The 19,366-nt window shown below is 41.7% G+C and overlaps 1 protein-coding gene across 9 annotated transcripts in view; it reads left to right on the forward strand.

Moving 5' to 3' along the window:
- The window catches only part of ACSL4 (acyl-CoA synthetase long chain family member 4), a 112,393-nt gene that overhangs the window by 68,686 nt on the left and 24,341 nt on the right, over window positions 1-19,366 (forward strand). For 3 of the 9 annotated variants that reach the window (XM_013064832.2, XM_004769045.3, XM_004769046.3), the window contains 7 exons: window positions 5,728-5,967; window positions 6,211-6,388; window positions 7,736-7,845; window positions 7,962-8,100; window positions 12,771-12,921; window positions 13,074-13,197; window positions 16,332-16,403. In XM_013064832.2, coding sequence (XP_012920286.1) covers window positions 5,740-5,967; window positions 6,211-6,388; window positions 7,736-7,845; window positions 7,962-8,100; window positions 12,771-12,921; window positions 13,074-13,197; window positions 16,332-16,403 — 1,002 coding nt within the window. In that variant the 5' untranslated portion in view covers window positions 5,728-5,739. Of the gene's footprint in view, window positions 1-5,440; window positions 5,968-6,210; window positions 6,389-7,735; window positions 7,846-7,961; window positions 8,101-12,770; window positions 12,922-13,073; window positions 13,198-16,331; window positions 16,404-19,366 lie in introns of all 9 variants that reach the window. The other 6 variants (XM_013064830.2, XM_004769042.3, XM_004769047.3 and 3 more) reach the window with 3 other exon arrangements.

A 19,366-nucleotide genomic window follows, 5' to 3' on the forward strand; every position in this document is an offset into this window, starting at 1 on the left:
GGACTAACTTCTGAGTGGGTTGTATGGGGATTCTTTGAAAGACCTAATTTACCTTACATTTTAACTACATTTAACTAACTCTGGTTGACAAGTTTAGAGTTTGTTATTAAAGTGGGAGCAGGGAGATCAGATTGGCAACTGCATTTATTTAGGTAAGAGATGATAGTGGCTGAAATCAGGATGGTAGCAGTGGAGGTAGGGAGATATAGTTGAATTTGGTATGTGTTTTATAAGTAGAGCCAGTAGGATTTGCTGCTGCTGAGTTGGGTGTGGAATGTGTGTGTGAGAGAGAAAGAGAGAGAGGAGCAAGAGAGAGAGGGAGAGAGAGGTGCAAGAGAGGGAATCTCAAAGGTTTTTGGTCAGAGGAGCTGGAATTACTGAGCCGGACAAGACTGGATGGGATCGGTTTGTGGCAGGACAGTCAGCAGCTCAGCTTTGAGCATGTTAAGTCAGAGGTACTTGACTGATAGGGATCTGTTGAGGAAAAAGTTGGATCTACAAATCCAATGTTTAGGGAAGACCTCCAGGAGAGGGGGAGACATTTGGGCCTCATCAGCATATATATACATACACGCCATCTTAAGGCTGTGGGACTGAATGAGGTCACCATGGGAGTGAGTGTAGAGAAAGCCAAGAGGAGGTTAGGTGACCAGGGACTGTGGCATTTAGAGGTCAGGGACATAAGGAAGAAGCAGCAAAGCAGACTGAGGAGGAACAGCTAGGGAAGTCAGAAGAAAACTGGAAGAAGTGTGGTCTCCTGGAAGCCAAGTGAAGGTTTGAATCCCAGGAACAGAGGGGTTTGCCTTGTCCAAGGCTGCTGATGAGTCTAGAGAAATGAGGGAGCCTTAACTGACCTTGGGATGTGAAGATGTGGAGGTGCTCAGGGGTCCTTGATCAGAGCAATCTGTGGAGTGGTAGGGGGTAAAAGTCTGAGTAGTAGGCTCAAGAGGAGCTAGGGGAGAGAGCGGGAAGAGGAAGAGTGCAGGTGACTCTCAAGTCCTGATGGGGATGTGAAGAAATGGGGCTGTGGCCAGAGAACATCTGAGAGAGGCAATGGTGTTTTTTTAAATTTTATTTTATTTTTTCAGTGTTCCAAGATTCATTGTTTATGCATAACACCCAGGGCTCCATACACTATGGTTTTTAAGATGAGAGAAAGAATAGCCCTGTTGTGATGCTAATAGGCATAATTCTGTGGAACAGGGCACGGGCACCGCCCCCTAGAGGCAGGGCCCAGGCAGACACGGGCCCGGGAGTCCCCAGGCAGCGGTCACCGCCAGCCGGGCACAGCACTGTTCCATGGGCAGAGTCACAGAGGGAAGAGCACGTGGCTAAAGGTGCGAAAAGTTGGGTAGGTACAGTGGCGGGAGTGACGGAGTCAGAGATGTCGATGGTCAGAAGTATGAGGAGCAGACAGGAAACTCAGGAGAGCAGGCCAGTGAATGGAGCGGTCTGGTGCAGTGCAGTTCCTGTGCAGTGTAGAGGGCCTGCTGGAAGGAGCCGTCATGCATGTGGGGCAGGGGCATTCAGCACAGTCCAGTTTTTCTCCAGCCAAACTCAGCTGCATGGGTACAGGGGCAGACTTCAGTGGAGAATTAGATTTAACCGGGTTGAAGTTTCACCAAAAAGTGCAACAAAGTGAAAAGGGGGCAAGACTGTGTTCCGAGCACTGATGATTGGTGTCCGTGGACTATAAGCAGGCTTTGGGGAGGAATTCTGCCAACAGTGCCACGAAGCAGCATTGCTGTTTGCTGTGTGATGCCACTGGCCCAGAGCTCTTCAGTGAGAGGTCGGTAAACTTGTTTAGAGTCCCGCTTATCAGCACATGTGAGGTTAGACACAATCCTCTACCTTAGTTTAATCCATTTACCACCCAAGAAATCAGACTTTCTCTTCCATAGAGAATAGTTCATTTCCCCTTAGTACAATAGGCAGATGTTGAATCTTGAGTTGCTGAGTCGTCATACACATGTGTCTCTTAGGGTACAGCTGCATGCTTGTAAAATTGGGTCCAAAAAAATTCAAGTTTCCCATTGACTTCGATCCCTCAAGTGGAGCAGCTCCTCATGTGGAAGGCATTAAAGCTTCTGCTACACTACGGCTGTTTCTCCACCATCCTGCCCTTTTCTGCCTCCATCCGTTCGCCCATCCATTTGTTCTCTGTTAGGACTGTCCTCTTTTTCCAGTTGTTTTATTTGTCTTTTGAAAACACACCATCCTTCTTGTCTACCTCAACTGCTCTTTTTCTGTGAAACCTTTCCAGATGGTTCTACTTCCTACTTCGACCATCTTTTCTCCCCCACAAATTAGTAATCTCTACACCCAACATGGGGCTCGAACTCAGGACCCTGAGACCGAGAGTCACATGCTCTTCCAGCTGAGCCAGACAGGTACCCCTCTTATGGGATATATTCTACATGTTTGTGAACTCATCTTCCTGCCATCTGTCATACATATGAACACATATGTAAATGCATTCAAAAGACTGAGTACATACTTTATTCATCTTTGTATCCAGTGCTCAAAACTTACACATGGTAGGTGTTCTCTCCTCTTTCTCTTTTTGAAATGAAGTTATCAATAGATGTGAGTGTAACCCTAGAAAATCTTTGGTAAGGAAAGATTTTTAGATGACAGGCAAAACTGGCCACTGGGTTTGAAAGAGCACCGGACTGGGGACTAGGGGTTGGTTACAATGTGCACTTGGCTACTTATTCACCAACAACAGTAGGTCTTTCAGCTGAACTGGGGTTCCAAGAAGTCCAGGCAGGGGCTCTCAAGCCTCTCCCACCAAAGCAGCTCTGCTTTTGGCTTTTATCTATACATATTTGTGTTTTCCTTGTTCACGTAAGATTTTATTCAAATGGATGATCCATGTCCCCCTCGCCACCACCAGAAAGAATTTCAAAATGACTGGAATAAATGATGTCTCCGATCTCTCCTCATCTAAATGTTCTTCTAGGTGTGCCTACTCTGTGTGTGTTGTGTTTTGTGTGTGTGTGTTTCTATGAGGATTAAGTAGAAGACCTGTCCCTACCTCTGAAGCTTAAGGCAAATATGTATAAAAGATCAAATGTATATAACATGAATGACTAAAAATATATAGTACAGTTAATCTAATTAGATTATAAACCCTTCAAAAGCTGTCTTCTTTATAGATCTTCAGCCCCAAGTCTGACAATTTTTCAATTGAAGGCAAGACTTTTTTTTTGATCTTCTGTTATTGTCTCTGAGAATTTATATATTGAAATAAATATTTTGTCTTGAGTTGATTTCCTTTTGGTATTCCTTTCTCTTACCAGTAGGAATTGTTTTTTAAAATTATACACATAAGTAGGTTATCATCTGTGACTGTCCTTTAAGATTGATAAAAGAATATTACAGGATATTTGTTCTAAGAAAGAGGTATTGGGTTTGATAGGGTTGAGAACTACATACTGGTCTCTGCTTAAATACTTAGGTGCTTAGATGTTTGGTAATATTGGTAATATAATCAAGGATCAAAATGAGTGTTAGACATTTCAAGTGATGTAGGAAGTTAGAGGAAGAAATGAATGACCAGCCTTATCAGACCAAGGAAGCAATTTCTAGGTAGGGTAAATCACAAAATTTAAAGTTGGAAGGATCCCAGGAAATCATCTAGGCCAGCAGTTCTTACTTCAGTGTTAGTGTCACCCTTAGGGTTTTGTGGATAGATTTCCAGGAACCCACAGACCCCCTAAATTTACAGATACCATTTTGTATAGCTTGGGTTTATAGTTCTCATTGGATTCTAAAAGGGGTCCATCACCTGAAGAAGTTAAGGGCTACTGATCTAGTCTGATCCTAAGCTTAGATCTGTTGTCTGCCTCAAGCTTACCCTGCCAGTTAGTGACCAAGATGGGAACCAAAACCCAGGTCTTTCCACTTGTAGTTTCTTGCTCACTTTACCCCACTCAGTTGAAGGGCATGAACAAAAACTGAGGCAGGATTAAACTACCTCTTTATGGTAACTGGTGTAAAAACACACAGCTGTCCTGGGATTGATAGTCCCTCTGTTGCCACAGGAGTTGCCAAAGGATGGGCTTCAATTTGTCTCCTCCAAGTGAACTATTAATTTTTATAGTTGAAATATGCCGCCACTCTCCAAAACAGCTTTCTCAGCTGAAGGCAGGCCAGCTCCTTGTGAGTTAGTACTGTCCCCGAGGCTGTTGCTGCACTTCCTTTCCAACGGGCACTATTTTCTTGACCTGCCATGGCCCCCTATTTTGTGCCTAATCAAATCAAAATGACTTTGTCTGATCTATCAGACCCTGTACTACCCATAGCCTCTTTAGCCCACGTGCACGTACTCTGTGCCCCAGTCAGGCTAGTGTCCTTGTTATTGGCACTTCCTACTCCCCCAAGGCCCTTTCACCCCTATCTCTGTGTGTCTTCATGTGGCTTCCCTGCCCGAATGCTCTCCAGTCTTTTCCTCCTTTGCCCGGCCCAGTTTAAGTCCCATGTCCACAGAGCCTCCCTCACCTACTGGTGGCTATTTCACACTTCCCCTGGACGCCTTCTTGCATTTATTGCTTGTACCGCACACCAGAGCACTTAGCTTTTTCCACAGGCTTTTCACTGGAAATGCTTCAGTGGTGGTCACTTTGGGAGTGGGGTTCCAGGAAGTCCAGTGTGGGTGCTCTGGACACCCCCAGTACCCCGCCCACAATTCAGCCAGAGCAGTTCCACTTTAGTTGCATATGTGGAAAGTCTGCATGACTTTTTATTTGAAGAAGCTGTTTAGCTGCCCCTCCCCCCTCACCCCACTCCCCAGAAAGAAGCTTGAAAGACACTGGATCTGACTTGTGTGCTGACTTCCTCATAAGTGTTAACTGGTCATGGACAAGGGCCAGGACTGGACTGACACCAGTTTGGACCTGCTACGACTATTCCCAGGCACTGGGGTGCAATTTTGAGCACAAAAGAACATTTAGGAAATGACTTTGCAATTCTATTGCTCAACAGTTTGGGGGCCAGGATATCGTGAACAGCGTTACCTCAGAAATAGTATTTCCGGGTTGGTCATTGAGAAATAAACCTACATTGGTGGATTTCTCCCATTTTGCATATAAAGCCGAATCCTATTTAAAGTTACCCATTTTACATCTACATACTTAAGAGAAATCTCACTATTGGCATTCCCCAAATTCAACCAGTCTTCAGTATCCCATCTGTACGTTCGTGTAAGCATTAAAGTAGCATCCCTAACATTAAATTCAGAAGTTTATGGCAATGCTTGGAACTGAAAAATGCCAGTCTTTCAGACCAGTTATTTCAACTTTCTGTATCAAATCAATTACATAAACTACTGAAGACCTGAGTATTTAAATCAGTGTTGCTATCAACTTGCTAATACTCTTGTTTTTTCTTTTTTTTCCTTTATCCTGCTCTCTGCCTGGTTCATTGTCTTCACCTACAGGTGTACTTTATTGTCGGCTTCCAAAGATTACTAACTTCTATCTGTAGCATTAAAATTGAACTGCCTTGGCTATACTGCTACTCTCACTGCTGCTTCCATTATTGCCTTCTTCAGCAAAATAAGGCTTTCTGCAGCCAAAGAATAACAAGACACACCACTGTAGAAGCCTTGCCACTATGAAACTTAGGCTAAACGTGCTCACCTTTATTTTGCTGCCTGTCCACTTGTTAATAACAATATACAGTGCCCTTATATTTATTCCATGGTATTTTCTTACCAACGCCAAGAAGAAAAACGCTATGGCAAAGAGAATAAAAGCTAAGCCCACTTCAGACAAACCTGGAAGTCCATATCGCTCTGTCACGCACTTCGACTCGCTAGCTGTCATAGACATCCCTGGAGCCGACACTCTGGATAAGTTATTTGATCACGCCGTGTCCAAGTTTGGGAAGAAGGACAGCCTTGGGACCAGAGAAATCCTAAGTGAAGAAAACGAAATGCAGCCTAATGGAAAGGTTTTTAAGAAGGTACAGCATTCTTGCACTCTTTAATTTTTTTAAGGGGAAGGTATGCATCAGTTGATCAGAGATCAAATGCATTTAGAATATGCTGCCATTCCACTTAAATATGCTGTGTAACCAATTCTCAGAGGGTGCTCCAGCTTCGGCATATTCACTTAAAGGCAGTTTTAGAGTTCTATACTTTGAATAGTATTTTGACTGCTTATTGAAATAAACATACTCATATTAGAGAATGTCTTCCTTTAACAGTTAATTCTTGGGAACTATAAATGGATGAGCTATATCGAAGTGAACTGCAGAGTGAATAATTTTGGTAGCGGACTCACTGCCTTGGGACTGAAACCAAAGAACACTATTGCCATTTTCTGTGAGACCAGGGCCGAATGGATGATTGCGGCCCAGACCTGCTTTAAGTACAACTTCCCTCGTAAGTGCCTTGTGTTTTTGGAGGGGGAGAAAAGGGGTTTTAGTAACATGTGAAATTGTCCTGTGATGCTGTTGTGTTCTTTAGCAATTTTTCTGCATAAGTTCTATCCATAAAATGGTATGTACTCTTTTTAAAAGCTGTCTGATAATTTCTGTTAAAGAGAGTAATTTCTAATAGCCAGTATGGGAATTGGCAGCTTAATAGATAGAATTTAGTTTTACTTTTCATTTGGAAGTGAATTATATATGAAAGGTTTAGGAGTGTTTTTTAGGGCATGACATACAAGATAATGATTAAAACAACAAAAGAAAAATCATTGCTTAGGATCGTTATAGTTCATTGCTTTACTTCAAGGCCGCCTCTTTGACCTATTCCATTTTACATGTGAAATGAGCACATAACAACTTGAACTGACAGTAGATACATTGGCCAGAAAGTAAAGTGCAGAGTGTATTCCTGATTCAGAAGCATTTGTTTTTGCTGTTGTGCATGATATTGTTTTTGAAAATTCAAAGTCCAGAACAGTGCCTACCACATGCTAGGCACTCAGTTGTTTACTGAATGAAGAACACTACAAGTGCAGTGTAGTGATCAAGAGTTTGTATCTCAAACAAACAAAATGAATATGAAATGATCCCCTATATACCCATCACCCACCTTCAACAATCAACAGCTTGTGAAAAGTCGCTCTTCCTAACCATGTTGCTGTTTTGGTTACTAGCCTAGAGCTGAATTTCCAGTCTGAAGTTTAACAGACACCCCTTGGTTCTAACTCATCTTGGTTTCAGCTTATGTTTCCTTTGTCTGGCAGCCCCTAAAGAATAGATCTCGTTGGCCCACCCAGTTAAGGCTTGGAGGTCACCAATATTGAGCTTGGATATTAGGCCCACTAAAAAAACTCCCTAGGAGTGAGGACATAATTCCACCTTGAAATCTCAATCTGAAGATTCTCAAGGACTTACTCATTCTTTGGTGCTATGCCCAATGAAAGAGCATGGCATGGGGTAGTTCTAGGTGGGCTAGCTCTGACCTAAATTAAGAGTATAGCCAGAAACTTACTGGCTTTGAGAATCTTGATTGACTAATTTTTGAACAGTTGCACACTTCCAGTATGCTTGGGTTTCTTCAGGTTTAGGAGGTTAGAATCCTGAGACTCTGTAAGGACAAATTGGGGCTACTGGGAAGTTTCAGGCAATGTTTGAAGGTGATAGCAGAGAACATGAAATCAAACGACATTATAAAATGTCTTTGCATCCATGAGTGTACCCATCACAAAAGGCCAATTTAAATAATATTATCTCATAAATGTTTATAGTTTAACATATGTGTTTATTTTTTATTATGTAGTTGTGACTTTATATGCCACACTTGGCAAAGAGGCTGTAGTTCATGGGTTAAATGAATCTGAGGCTACCTACCTGATCACTAGCGTTGAACTTCTGGAAAGTAAACTTAAGGTAAATAAGAATTCTTCTTTGACTTCATGGTAGTATTCTCTCACAGTAAAATGTCCAATAATTGAGTATATTACGGGCCCACATGTAACAGCTGGATCTTTTTTTCTGCTTAACAGACTGCATTGTCAGACATCAGTTGTGTTAAACACATCATTTATGTGGACAATAAGACTATCAATAAAGCAGAATACCCTGAAGGATTTGAGATTCACAGTATGCAATCAGTAGAAGAATTGGGATCCAAGCCAGAAAATGGTAAGTAAAGCAGTGAAAACAAAATTTATTCATCTATTTAAGGTTTATTTCAGTAGGTTAGGAAAAGAAGTAATACAAGTGAAAACCATAAACTTCTTGGATTAAAAAAAAATTTTTTTAATGTTTAAACTATCAGGACCAAATATGATTAGAGTTTACTCTCCTTTTCTCCTCAAAGGTAACCAGTGTTTTAAAATCTACCAAATAGTTAATGTATTCAGTGGTTCAGACTTGGGGCAGTCTGAATTTCTTTTTCAAGTGACTCACTGTAATTTTCCAGCCTGGAGCTCACGTAAAGAAAAGATCTAAGGACTTCCATTCAGTAACTTTTTTTTAAAGATTTTATTTATTTGACAGAGAGTGATCACAAGTAGGCAGAGAGGCAAGCAGAGAGAGAGAGAGAGGAGGAAGCAGGCTCCCCGCCGAGCAGAGAGCCCGATGCGGGACTCGATCCCAGGACCCTGAGATCATGACCTGAGCTGACGGCAGAGGCTTAACTCACTGAGCCACCCAGGTGCCCCCAGTAACTTTTTTTAAATGCTTAATGCTAGTGATTTTATTGATGTTTCAGAGGATGCAAAAAGCTGTTGGCCAAGCTCATGGTCAAATTTATTCTCCCACTGAGGTGGTATTTGGTATTTCATTTGAAACCAGCAGATGCCCCTTATGGCGGAATGTCGGCTGGTCATCAGGACAGAGGGTTGAGGAAATTAAAGACTCCATTTAAGGAGTTTCTTTCTTCATGTTTAATGTGAAGATCACGAAAGTCTCCTTAGATGAGAAAAGGACTAATTTTGGTAGGAGAAAACGTTGGTTGAACCCCTCTTTAGCTTCTGAGTATTTGACCATTAGGCACCGAACACATTAGCAATGAAAAAGAGAGACTGTATAGCCCTTTACCCAGTATGGAGAATGGCACGAATGCCCCCCTTTCAGGCAAACAAGTGAGCCAGCCGCAGCTTCCTGGAGGTCCGAAATGCCTGGGTCAGAGATGAAGGACAGTTGTTTACTCTCAGCCAAAGCAGTAGTCAGACTGTCAGCATTCATTTTGCTTCCCCATATTCCCATTTTCACAGGGCAGTGTGAAGAGGGTTGGGATGCTGCCTGCACCCGCAGTGAGTCGTGTTACAGGAGAGCAACCATGAGATTAGGGAGCCTGGAGCTTTTATAGAGGGTAGTAGGACTGCTCTGGTGAGAGAGAGATTATTTTTACCGTACTGGACAGGAAGCACATCTACTCTTTTGCTCTAGAGGTAGATGCTATCTCTATCTTCCAAGGTGGTTTATTGCACAAACATCCTTGAAAAGATGGTCTAGAACCCAGTCACTGCCTCTGTTCATGAGACATGCAGAAAGAAACTCAAGAGACCCGTGGAGAATTCTCTCTCAACACCAGACTGACACTGCAAGATTGAGGTCACCTGGGAGGTCCTTAGCAGCAGGGATCTGTTGCCAATTCTATTGATTCACCAGAAAATTCTAATACAAAACTGAGGGGGTATTAGTCTTCATAATTTTGTGTCAGTGGTAACTTGATAGACCACATATCCCACCTAGTTCCATTTGTCTCTATAGTAATGAGACATGTATTTTTTTTTTACCTTAGTTAATAGTTGTTATGATAACAAGAAGTGAAGTGTCACATCATGTCCTTAGACTGAGAAGAGCTTAACATGTCTACTGCTGCTGCTTCCCTTAGTCATCAGAGAAAGAATGCAGTTCTTATTTGCTTGATTCTATAAGTTGACAGTAGTTTTTTTTTTTAAGTTGTATTTATTTAAGTCACTTCTACACACAACATGGGACTCGAGCTCACGACCCTGAGATCAAGAGTCGCATACTCTTCCGAGCCAGCTATGCATTCTGACAGTAGATATCTTTAAGGAGCATGACCCAATTGAAGGATAAATTTACCTTTGGTTATTTCAGTGGTAAATCATACTGCTTAAATTTTTTATTTTAACTGGTATGTAAAAGTAGAATTCATTTTTCTAAACTGATTTTTAAAAAACAAAGTTTATTTTGTAGAGCAGTTTTAGGTTCATAGCAAAATTGGGCAGAAGGTACAGATTTTCCATACACTCCTTGTCCCTACAAAGCATAGGCTCCTCTGTTTACCAACATTACCCACCAGAGTGGTACATTTGTTGCAATGAATGGATCTACTCTGATACATCCTTATCACCCAAAGCCCATACTTTATACTAGGGTTGACTCTGGTGTTGGACGTTCCACGAGTTTAGACACATGTATAATCATTACATTGCTGTTACAGTGCCACCACTCCAGTCTCCCTGTCCTAGTGGCACCATCATGGGACCATAAAGGATATAAAGTGATTTTTAAAAAGCCACCCATCGGGGCACCTGGGTGGCTCAGTGGGTTAAAGCCTCTGCCTTCAGCTCAGGACATGATCCCAGGGTCCTGGGATGGAGCCCGCCTCGGGCTCTCTGCTCAGCAGGGAACCTGCTTTCCTTCCTCTCTCTCTGCCTGCCTCTCTGCCTACTTGTGATCTCTGTCTGTCAAATAAATAAATAAAATCTTTCAGAAAAAAAAAAGAGAGACACTAGAGAGAGCTTGTTTTCTCTCTCAAAATAAAATAAAATAAAATAAAAAGCCACCCATCTTGTAGAACATTTATTTAATTCTGATAAAAGATCTGTGGATGCTTGGCCATTTTGGTGTATTCTGGAATGGTAAGGAGGTTACTAGGTTGCCGGAATACCCCACCTTGAAAGTGGAGGCCTCAGTATGCTGTTTTAAATGAGCATGTAGAGTTGAAGTCGCCTGACAGATCAAGGCAACAATAGCAGCAGCAGTGGAACACAAGGAAATGGAGGCAGGTGATGGAGAGAGGTCTGTTATCGTGATCATAGTGATGGTATCACAGGCATTTGCATATGTTCACATCACCAAATTGTGTACATTAAATATGTGTAATTCTTTGTGTATCAATTATACACAAAGTGTGTATAAGTGTGTATCTAGGCACTTAATAAAGGGGGAATTTCGATTTCACTCAACCGTTTGTTAGTATTGTGGAATGACAAAAAACTAATAACGGTTATAGCAATTCTCCTTGTTGGTAGGCTCAAAGATACTTTCAAGTGACAATATTTACAGTTTTTCTAATTCACTTTCCCTGTGTATGACTGTTCTAATTGTACTTATTGAAATGTAATTTGTTGTCTGGGTAATCTAAGCTTTTTCAGCTCATTTGTTGTGTCTTTTTTAATTTCATTTTTCCAAGAATGCATTTCTATTGTATTTTCTGAAAGTATACATCCACAAATTATTGAGGGGGAGAAAAAGTCCTTACCACACATAGTTTGAGAAGCATGACTATAGCACAGAGGTTGGTAAATTACAGCCTGCTCTCTGTTTCTGTTAATAAACTGGTCCTAGAACACCATCCCAATTGTTTAACAAGCATCTATGGCTGGATAGTTTTGGCAGATACTGTATGGCCCTCAGAGCCTGAACTATTTGCTGTCTGGTCCTTTGCAAAAAAAAGTCTGCTGACCCCCTGCTCAAGATAGCTGAAACTAATCAGTGGGGAGGACCCCTGTATTATTCTCCTCTCTCGGTCATTCAGTAAGCAAAGATAGCACTGGAGCTCAAGACCTTTAAGATGATTAAACAGCCCGGCCTTCAGACAGAGGGCTAGAAGACGAGAAGTTTAAATACTATGTAGATATTACCTTTGATAGGGAATGGAGTTGTTATAAACCCTTCCACGTGGTCTCTCTCTCTTGGTATCTGGAAATTCCTGCCTAATTTCAATTACACAGAGTCAAAGTATGATCCAATCCAGACAGGGCAAGAAGCACTAAATCTGGAAGGCCCCAAGGAGTCCCGAAGCCAGACTCATGACAAGTGTTCTGACTACAGGAGAGAGTGAGCGAGTGAGTCAGAGAGAAAGGACCTCTTACACCATTATTTTTAACTAACTGCACATTCAGTACTTTGAAAAAAGTACTTTACAGATTTCAAGAAGCAATGATAAAAACAGTGGAAAAGGTAATTTTGGTTTGGTGTTCTTTGGATTTTACTTGCCACTTGGAATCTGATCTTAAAATCACCTGTTAAATGTATTGTGGTATCTAATTCAGTCCCCACAGTTTAGTTACTGAAAAATAAAATTATTTTTAGAAAAAGTTAAAAAAAAGAAAGATCAAGTCCAGTGGTTTCCAATTAGGGGCCTGTATGAGTGTCACCTGTCGAGCCTTTGCTCCATCCCAGACACAGAATGTTCCAAGCTAGGGACCAGAGATATAGATGGCATTTTGTGATTCTCATGTCCACCAGTGGTTAAGAACCACAATCAGGTCCAACTGTCTCATTTTAAAGATAGGAAGACTGAGACCTGAGGCGCTTGTGCACAATACTGTATTCTCCCAATTCTTCAAAGTCCTGGATAGCTTTCCATAACACTGCTGAAAGGCAGGCGTAGACTGGGATTAGGCTGAGTATCTGGAAACCGGGCCAAATCAAGTTGGAAATTTTCACTGCAGGTCACCAGAATTCGATCACCATTTTTCTGTTGAGTATCAGTAGAGAATATTTGTTTTACACAGGTTATCATGATGCAGAAACCTAAAAATCTTCATCTTTGTTTAGCAGTTTAACTTTTAAACTGAAAAAAGTGCGGTGCTTTTTCGTTTATTTAGTGGGCGTCCCTCCGAACAGACCGACCCCTTCGGACATGGCCATTGTCATGTATACCAGCGGCTCTACTGGCCGTCCCAAGGGAGTGATGATGCACCATAGCAATCTGATCGCTGGCATGACTGGCCAGTGTGAGCGAATTCCCGGACTGGGGTAAGAGAATTATTCTACTTTCTCCTTAGAAGTCAGAGCTCGTGTTTGGCCTTCCCTGAGCACAGTCTGTATTAAAATGACAAGACTCTTGATGTTGCTAATTACCACACCTTTTTAAGAATGGCTAAAATGTTTCTCTCATTTTGTTTTAGACCAAAGGACACGTACATTGGCTACTTGCCTCTGGCTCACGTACTAGAATTGACCGCAGAGATATCTTGCTTTACCTATGGCTGTAGGATTGGGTATTCTTCTCCACTTACACTCTCTGACCAGGTGACAAGCTTTTCACTATATTGGCGTGATCAGATTAAGTTGCACTGTTTGGCTGACAACATATTGGGAAACTTGAGATATTTTAATTCTGTGAAAGCTTTCTCCTTGAGTTCAAAAATAGCTCCCATGAGCAGATATGTAGCCGTAGAAAATAATCTTGTGGATTTGTTAGCATTGCTTTTTCTGCATCTTTTTTTTTAAACAATTTTGAAACTAACAGTTCATCTTGTCTTTATTAGATTTTGATTTTGGATAGCTAGGATAGAGAATATAAAGGCTCTGGGCCTTTTGGGTGCATTATCCATCAACAGTGGTGGGTTTGGGGGCAGATTTGTGGTGGTGGGATTGGGGCCTGGTTTTACTCCGGGTTTTCTCTAGCACTGTGCTGTCGACTGCAGTAGTCCCTAGTCACACACTGAAGTAGGAAGAATTAAAAGTAGATGAGAAAAATCTCATTTCTCAGTTGCTGTAGCCACATTTCAAGGTCTCAGTAGCTGCAAGTTCTATTGCCTCCCTAAAGGCAGGCCTCAGCTTTATGCCCTGGGTCCAGGATCTCCCTGCTCCCTGGTGTTCACAAGTAGCAAGGCCAGCAGCGCGTAGAGTGAACTCATGTGCTTTAAGCCCACTAGAAATTACACAACCAATACCTGCTAGTAAATGGCACCTGATGTAGTCAAGTTAAAATAGACCTGTGACTAACACTGGGGCTTGAATTGTAAAACAGATTTTTTAGAAAGCTTTGTAATGGTAAAGGAAGGAAGGGAGAAAGGGAGGGAGATCTGTGATGATTATGTTTCAGTGCACTGTAGTGTGGTTTTTTAATGTTTTGAAATGTTTTCAAAATGTGAAAAACATTTCAGTAGGCTTTGAGTGTGATTCCCCCCCACCCCTGGGAAAGTTCAGAAGCCAGGGACTAGCAACCCTTGTTTTCACTGCCTTTCTGAAAACAGTCGCATCCATGTAGGGAAGGGGGCCAATGGAGTGAATGCCCCATCTACCTTTTTAATGACATTTATAAGAAAGAGTCTCAATTTTTACCAGGCATCTAAGACCCAGGAATCTCCCTCATGTCTGGAATCAGAAAAAGTGGGGAGATGAGAGGCACCACATATGAAGCCAGAGATCACTGTGATGTCCTAACTAGGGTTCCTGCAATCGTAATAAGACAAGAGAACTGATGTCATTACAGAGAGTAATAAAGTGAGGAAGGGCTTTTTAGGCTGCATCTACTGTGGAATGGCTCTCTAGAACGACAAGTGGTCAGCACCACACAGAGGGCAACTCTCTCTCAAAGGACTTAAGAGCACATCTTTCTCCCTATAGAGCAGCGCTCCCCCTACCATGTGTGGTATGCCTGTGTGGGGATAGGTTCCCACTTGCAAAAGTGCACATGCTTGCATATACACAAAACAACAGGTAGTTATTTTATTTCCTTTATCCATCTTGTTTGTTTTCAGTTTAATAAAAGACTTTTTTTCTATTAGAAAAAACATTTTTTATTTCTTTTCAGCATAACAGTATTCGTTGTTTTTGCACCACACCCAGTGCTCCATGCAATATGTGCCCTCCCTAATACCCACCACCTTGTTCCCCCAACCTCCCACCCCCGCCCCTTCCTTTATCCATCTTTTTTTTTTAAAGATTTTATTTACTTATTTGACAGACAGTAATCACAAGTAGGCGGAGAGGCAGGCAGAGAGAGAGAGGAGGAAGCAGGCTCCCCGCTGTGCAGAGAGCCCAATGCGGGGCTCGATCCCAGGACCCTGGGATCATGACCTGAGCCGAAGGCAGAGTCTTTAACCCACTGAGCCACCCAGGCACCCCTCCTTTGTCCATCTTAAAGAAAAGTAGGATAAAGGCAATTGAGTTCTTCCAGCAGAACCTTCTGTGTGACAAGGCTGGTGCTACCTGGAATATCACACTTTTTCTTAAGAGCTAGTTTTCTTCCTGCCTGTGGCAGCACAACTAACACAGCCTACATCTAAGCTTACAGACTAGCGAACTGCGTTATAGCAGATTCTTATTTTCACTTTCTATTTTTAAATTTTATTTATTTTTTTTAGAGAGGGGGAGCAGAGGGGGAAGACGAGAGAATCTGAAGCATGCTCCACACCCAGCACATGAGCCTGATGTGGGGCTCGACCTCACAACCCTGAGATCATAACCTGAGCTGAAATCAGGAGTCACACGCTTAACCAATGGAGCCACTCAGGCACCTTAACAGATTTCTATTTTCATCTCCCTTTTTCAGTGGGCTCCTTTATCATTGTTTCTACCTACTGACCTGACATTTGAAATCCCAAACAGTATTTATGTGTATAAGAAGTAAAAGAAAGGAAAACAAAAGAAAGAAGTAGTACATACACATTGACATATGTATGTGCAAATCTCCCATGGTCACTGGCAGTGTCTTCAGTATCCTGTTGACCAAAATGTTACCAAATTTTGAGTATTTTGGTATGTTGTTAATTGACAGCAGTGACTTTGAGAGGTGGCTTTACCATTTGGCTCATCGAAAAGAGTTAAAAGTATCCTCAGTTTTTTTCCCTTCTTTTTTTAATTAATTAATTTATTTTCAGAAAAACAGTATTCATTATTTTTTCACCACACCCAGTGCTCCATGCAATCCGTGCCCTCTATAATACCCACCACCTGGTACCCGACCTCCCATCCCCCCCCTTCAAAACCCTCAGATTGTTTTTCAGAGTCCATAGTCTCTCATGATTCACCTCCCCAAAAGTATCCTCAATTTTATTTTAGTGCCCCATCTACCTCAGTGGAGGGTTTCTGTTTTTCCTTTTTTTTTTTTCTTCCCCTAATGGATGATTTGTGTTATGGTCATTATGTCATAAATAATAATGCTCGATTTACCAAAATATCCCATTCTTCTTCATTCTGAATCAGCGTTTCTGCTCTAAAGTGGCTGAAATGTACTAGAAGAAATAATCTATGGACCAAAGCAATAAAGCACTTATGCTTTAGACTTTTGTAGGTTATGATAGTTCTGATAACTCCCAGGACAGTAGATGAATTCCATGTGTAAATTTCTGTCACTGTCATTGTTGATATTTGAATTACAACATTTTTGGTGAAGATTGGTTTTCCTCATCCTATTTACTTTGTCTTTGCTATAGTCCAGCAAAATTAAAAAAGGAAGCAAAGGGGATTGCACTGTACTGAAGCCTACACTCATGGCAGCTGTTCCGGTGAGTACAGAATGTAAATGTTCTTTACTGCTCGCACTTGGACATTTTAAAAGGTAATACCTTTAGGGATTTGTGTACGGTTTTTAAAAAAGATTTTATTTATTTATTCAACAGAGAGAGATCACAAGTAGGCAGAGAGGCAGGCAGAGAGAGAGAGGGGGAAGCAGGCTACCCACTGAGCAGAGAGCCCTATGCGGGGCTCCATCCCAGGACCCTGGGATTACAACCTGAGCGGAAGGCAGAGGCTTTAACCCACTGAGCCACCCAGGTGCCCCTGTGTATGGTTTTAAATGTTAATTTTACTATGTTGAAATTATGGCAGATGTGTTCATTAAAAGCTTTAATAAGTATTGAGAGGGGTGAGATGGCAAGCTTCTGAAATGTATGCCTGCTAGTGTTGCAGATACTTTAAAATTAGGGGCTGAAAATGACCTGAGTTCGGATCACCTCATGTGAGAATCAGTCATGTTTCAAAGGTACAAGTTTATCCTATAGATCATTTCTGTTTCATCACAAATTTAAAAAACAAACAAACAAACGGAGGGAATGTAGGCCATCCCAGAGAACTGAAGCAGCTTATCCAAGGTTAGGAAACTGGGTCTCGAATCCGACCCTTACGGTGACCAGGAAAAGTGGCACTGGAGAGAGCTTCCAAAGTGAAGCTCTTCTAGATATTTAAAAGCCTTATGTGAAATAGTGTCTTTTATGAAAAGGAAGACATTATAGTTTTTGGTCTTTTTTTAAAAAAATATTTTATTTATAGAGAGGAGAGAGAGCATAAGCGGTGAGCGTAGTGGGAGGGGAGGAGCAGAGGGAGAGGGAGAAGCAGACTCCCCACTGAGCAGGGAGCCCAATATGGGGTAGGATCCTAGAAGCCTGGGATCATGATCTGTGCCAAAGTTAGACACTTATCCGACTGAGTTACCCAGGTGCCCCATTTTTTGACCTTTTAATAATAAATTCTAAAATATTTAACACAGTGTTTCTAATTTGCAGAGTGAAATATATTCTAGTACTTTTAGGCTTGGCAACTGCGGTGGGACTGTGTATCATGACTTGCTTGTATTATCACCAGATTTTAAGACTTAGCCCAGTATCTTTCTCAGAACTCCTTTTTGCACATGGAAAGTCAGAGATTAGATCATGAAGTGTTTGGCCCAAGTTTTCTAAGAATTACAGATGGAAGTTACTTTTTTTTCTAGCTCCTAATTACAAAATTACCAAATAACCAAAAAATTAGGGTAGATCAGAGTGGCCGCCTTTGCCTTTTTATTTAGAGGTGCTGTGGGATTCAGCATGTTTACCAACTGCAAGAATCTTCTCACTAAAGTGTAAGAAAGTGACACTAGTGATAGGTAGCACAAGGTACTTACTGTGTTCCAGGCACGGTGCTATAGATGGGTTGGGTTTTTCCAGTTTTTTTAAAGGAAAAAAACTTGCCCGAAGTCACAGAGCCCGCAGGTGCTAAAGCTCAAGTGTGACCTGAGTCATCTTAACTACAGTGATCCCAGAATCAGTCGACTTAACTACTATGCTTATCTATTTAGGATTGTTTCATTTTGGGAGACAGTATTTTGGCTTTATTACCCAAAGTACAGGAATCCTTAGTAAATCATATCAGAGAACAAAGGGAAGGAAAAGGACATTACAGGAAGTAATGTCCAAATTTAGGTCTGAGGATAAGCAGGACTTAGCTGATATGCTGTGTATCTTCCAATTGCCCATCGTTCATTCTTCTTTGCTTTGTGTCTTGAAAGGGTTGCTTCTGTGGATGAATTATCAGGGCTAGCTTGCCTTCTGATTTGTGGTTGGCTTCAGCGAAATTATTGGCACTCAGGAGAGATCATGGGGCATGGAGGCATGGGGAGGGGTGGAGGGGTGTTCTGCATACTTTGCTCCTTTCCTCCTGGCCTGTGATTTGGGGAAGTGGTTAGGTGCCCATTGGACAGTCTCTTCTTTCCCACTAGCCATAACCAGGCCTTGCCCATGGCTGTAGTCCTTATTAGTTCCAATGATACTTCTCTCCACTTACTTCTTCAGGCCTAGGGATAGTAAACAATCCCCATGTTGCTGGTCCATTGATGCTTCACCCAACTTTGTTGGTTCCCTTTGTTGGTTCCCTTAGTTCTTCCTACTCCTCTACAAATAGGCCTTTAAAAAAATATTTTTTGCTGAGAACTGATAGATTCTATTATCTGAGTTAATTTCTTTCCTGGGTCAGAACAAAAGATCCATTTAGTATCGTATATTCACAGAATTTAGAATAAATCGCTGCTTCTTGTAAGCAGTGACTCAGTTGAACATCATGTAATTATTAGGTTGAACTAAAGGGTGACTTAATGGGCTAACAATAAATCCTGCCAACTCATTGCAACCATACTGTTTGTGTTCCTTCCTCACTGAGGCCTTTCTGTGCTCATGACTCGTATCTACTGGAAGGAGCAGGGTGGCGGGGGGGCTACTTCTCATACATCTGTCTCACTCCCATATGCTTTTTTTCCACCCAACATCCCATTCACTTTTTTCAGAGGGACAGTTACAGGATATTAAAATCCTTCCAGGGAAGTTTTGGAATTTCTCAATCACAGATCTAGACAAATATTTCAGTTTTGTAATAATGCTTCTGTCTGTGGAAATGGACAGAACGACGCTGTCCCATGCTTGAATGCTGAGGTAGCCTCTCTGCTCCCCCGCCAGCTTTACTGAGATACAATTGACGTAGCATTATGTTAGTTCAGGGTGTACAGTGTGATGATTTGATATTTGCAGATATTGTGAAATGATTACTTAACACACCCATCGCCTCACATAGTTACCGCGTGTGTGTATGTGTGTGTATATGTCTGTGAGCAATGAGAACATCAATGTAGGTCTTCAAAGACCTACTCTTCTAGCAGCTTTCGAATATACAATATATTCTTGTTAGCTGTGGTCACCGTGCTGTGCTGTATGTTACATCCCCA

This window comes from Mustela putorius, unplaced genomic scaffold (assembly GCF_011764305.1).
Source record: "Mustela putorius furo isolate JIRA1106 unplaced genomic scaffold, ASM1176430v1.1 tig00003901_pilon_pilon_pilon, whole genome shotgun sequence".
Classification (NCBI taxonomy): domain Eukaryota; kingdom Metazoa; phylum Chordata; class Mammalia; order Carnivora; family Mustelidae; genus Mustela; species Mustela putorius.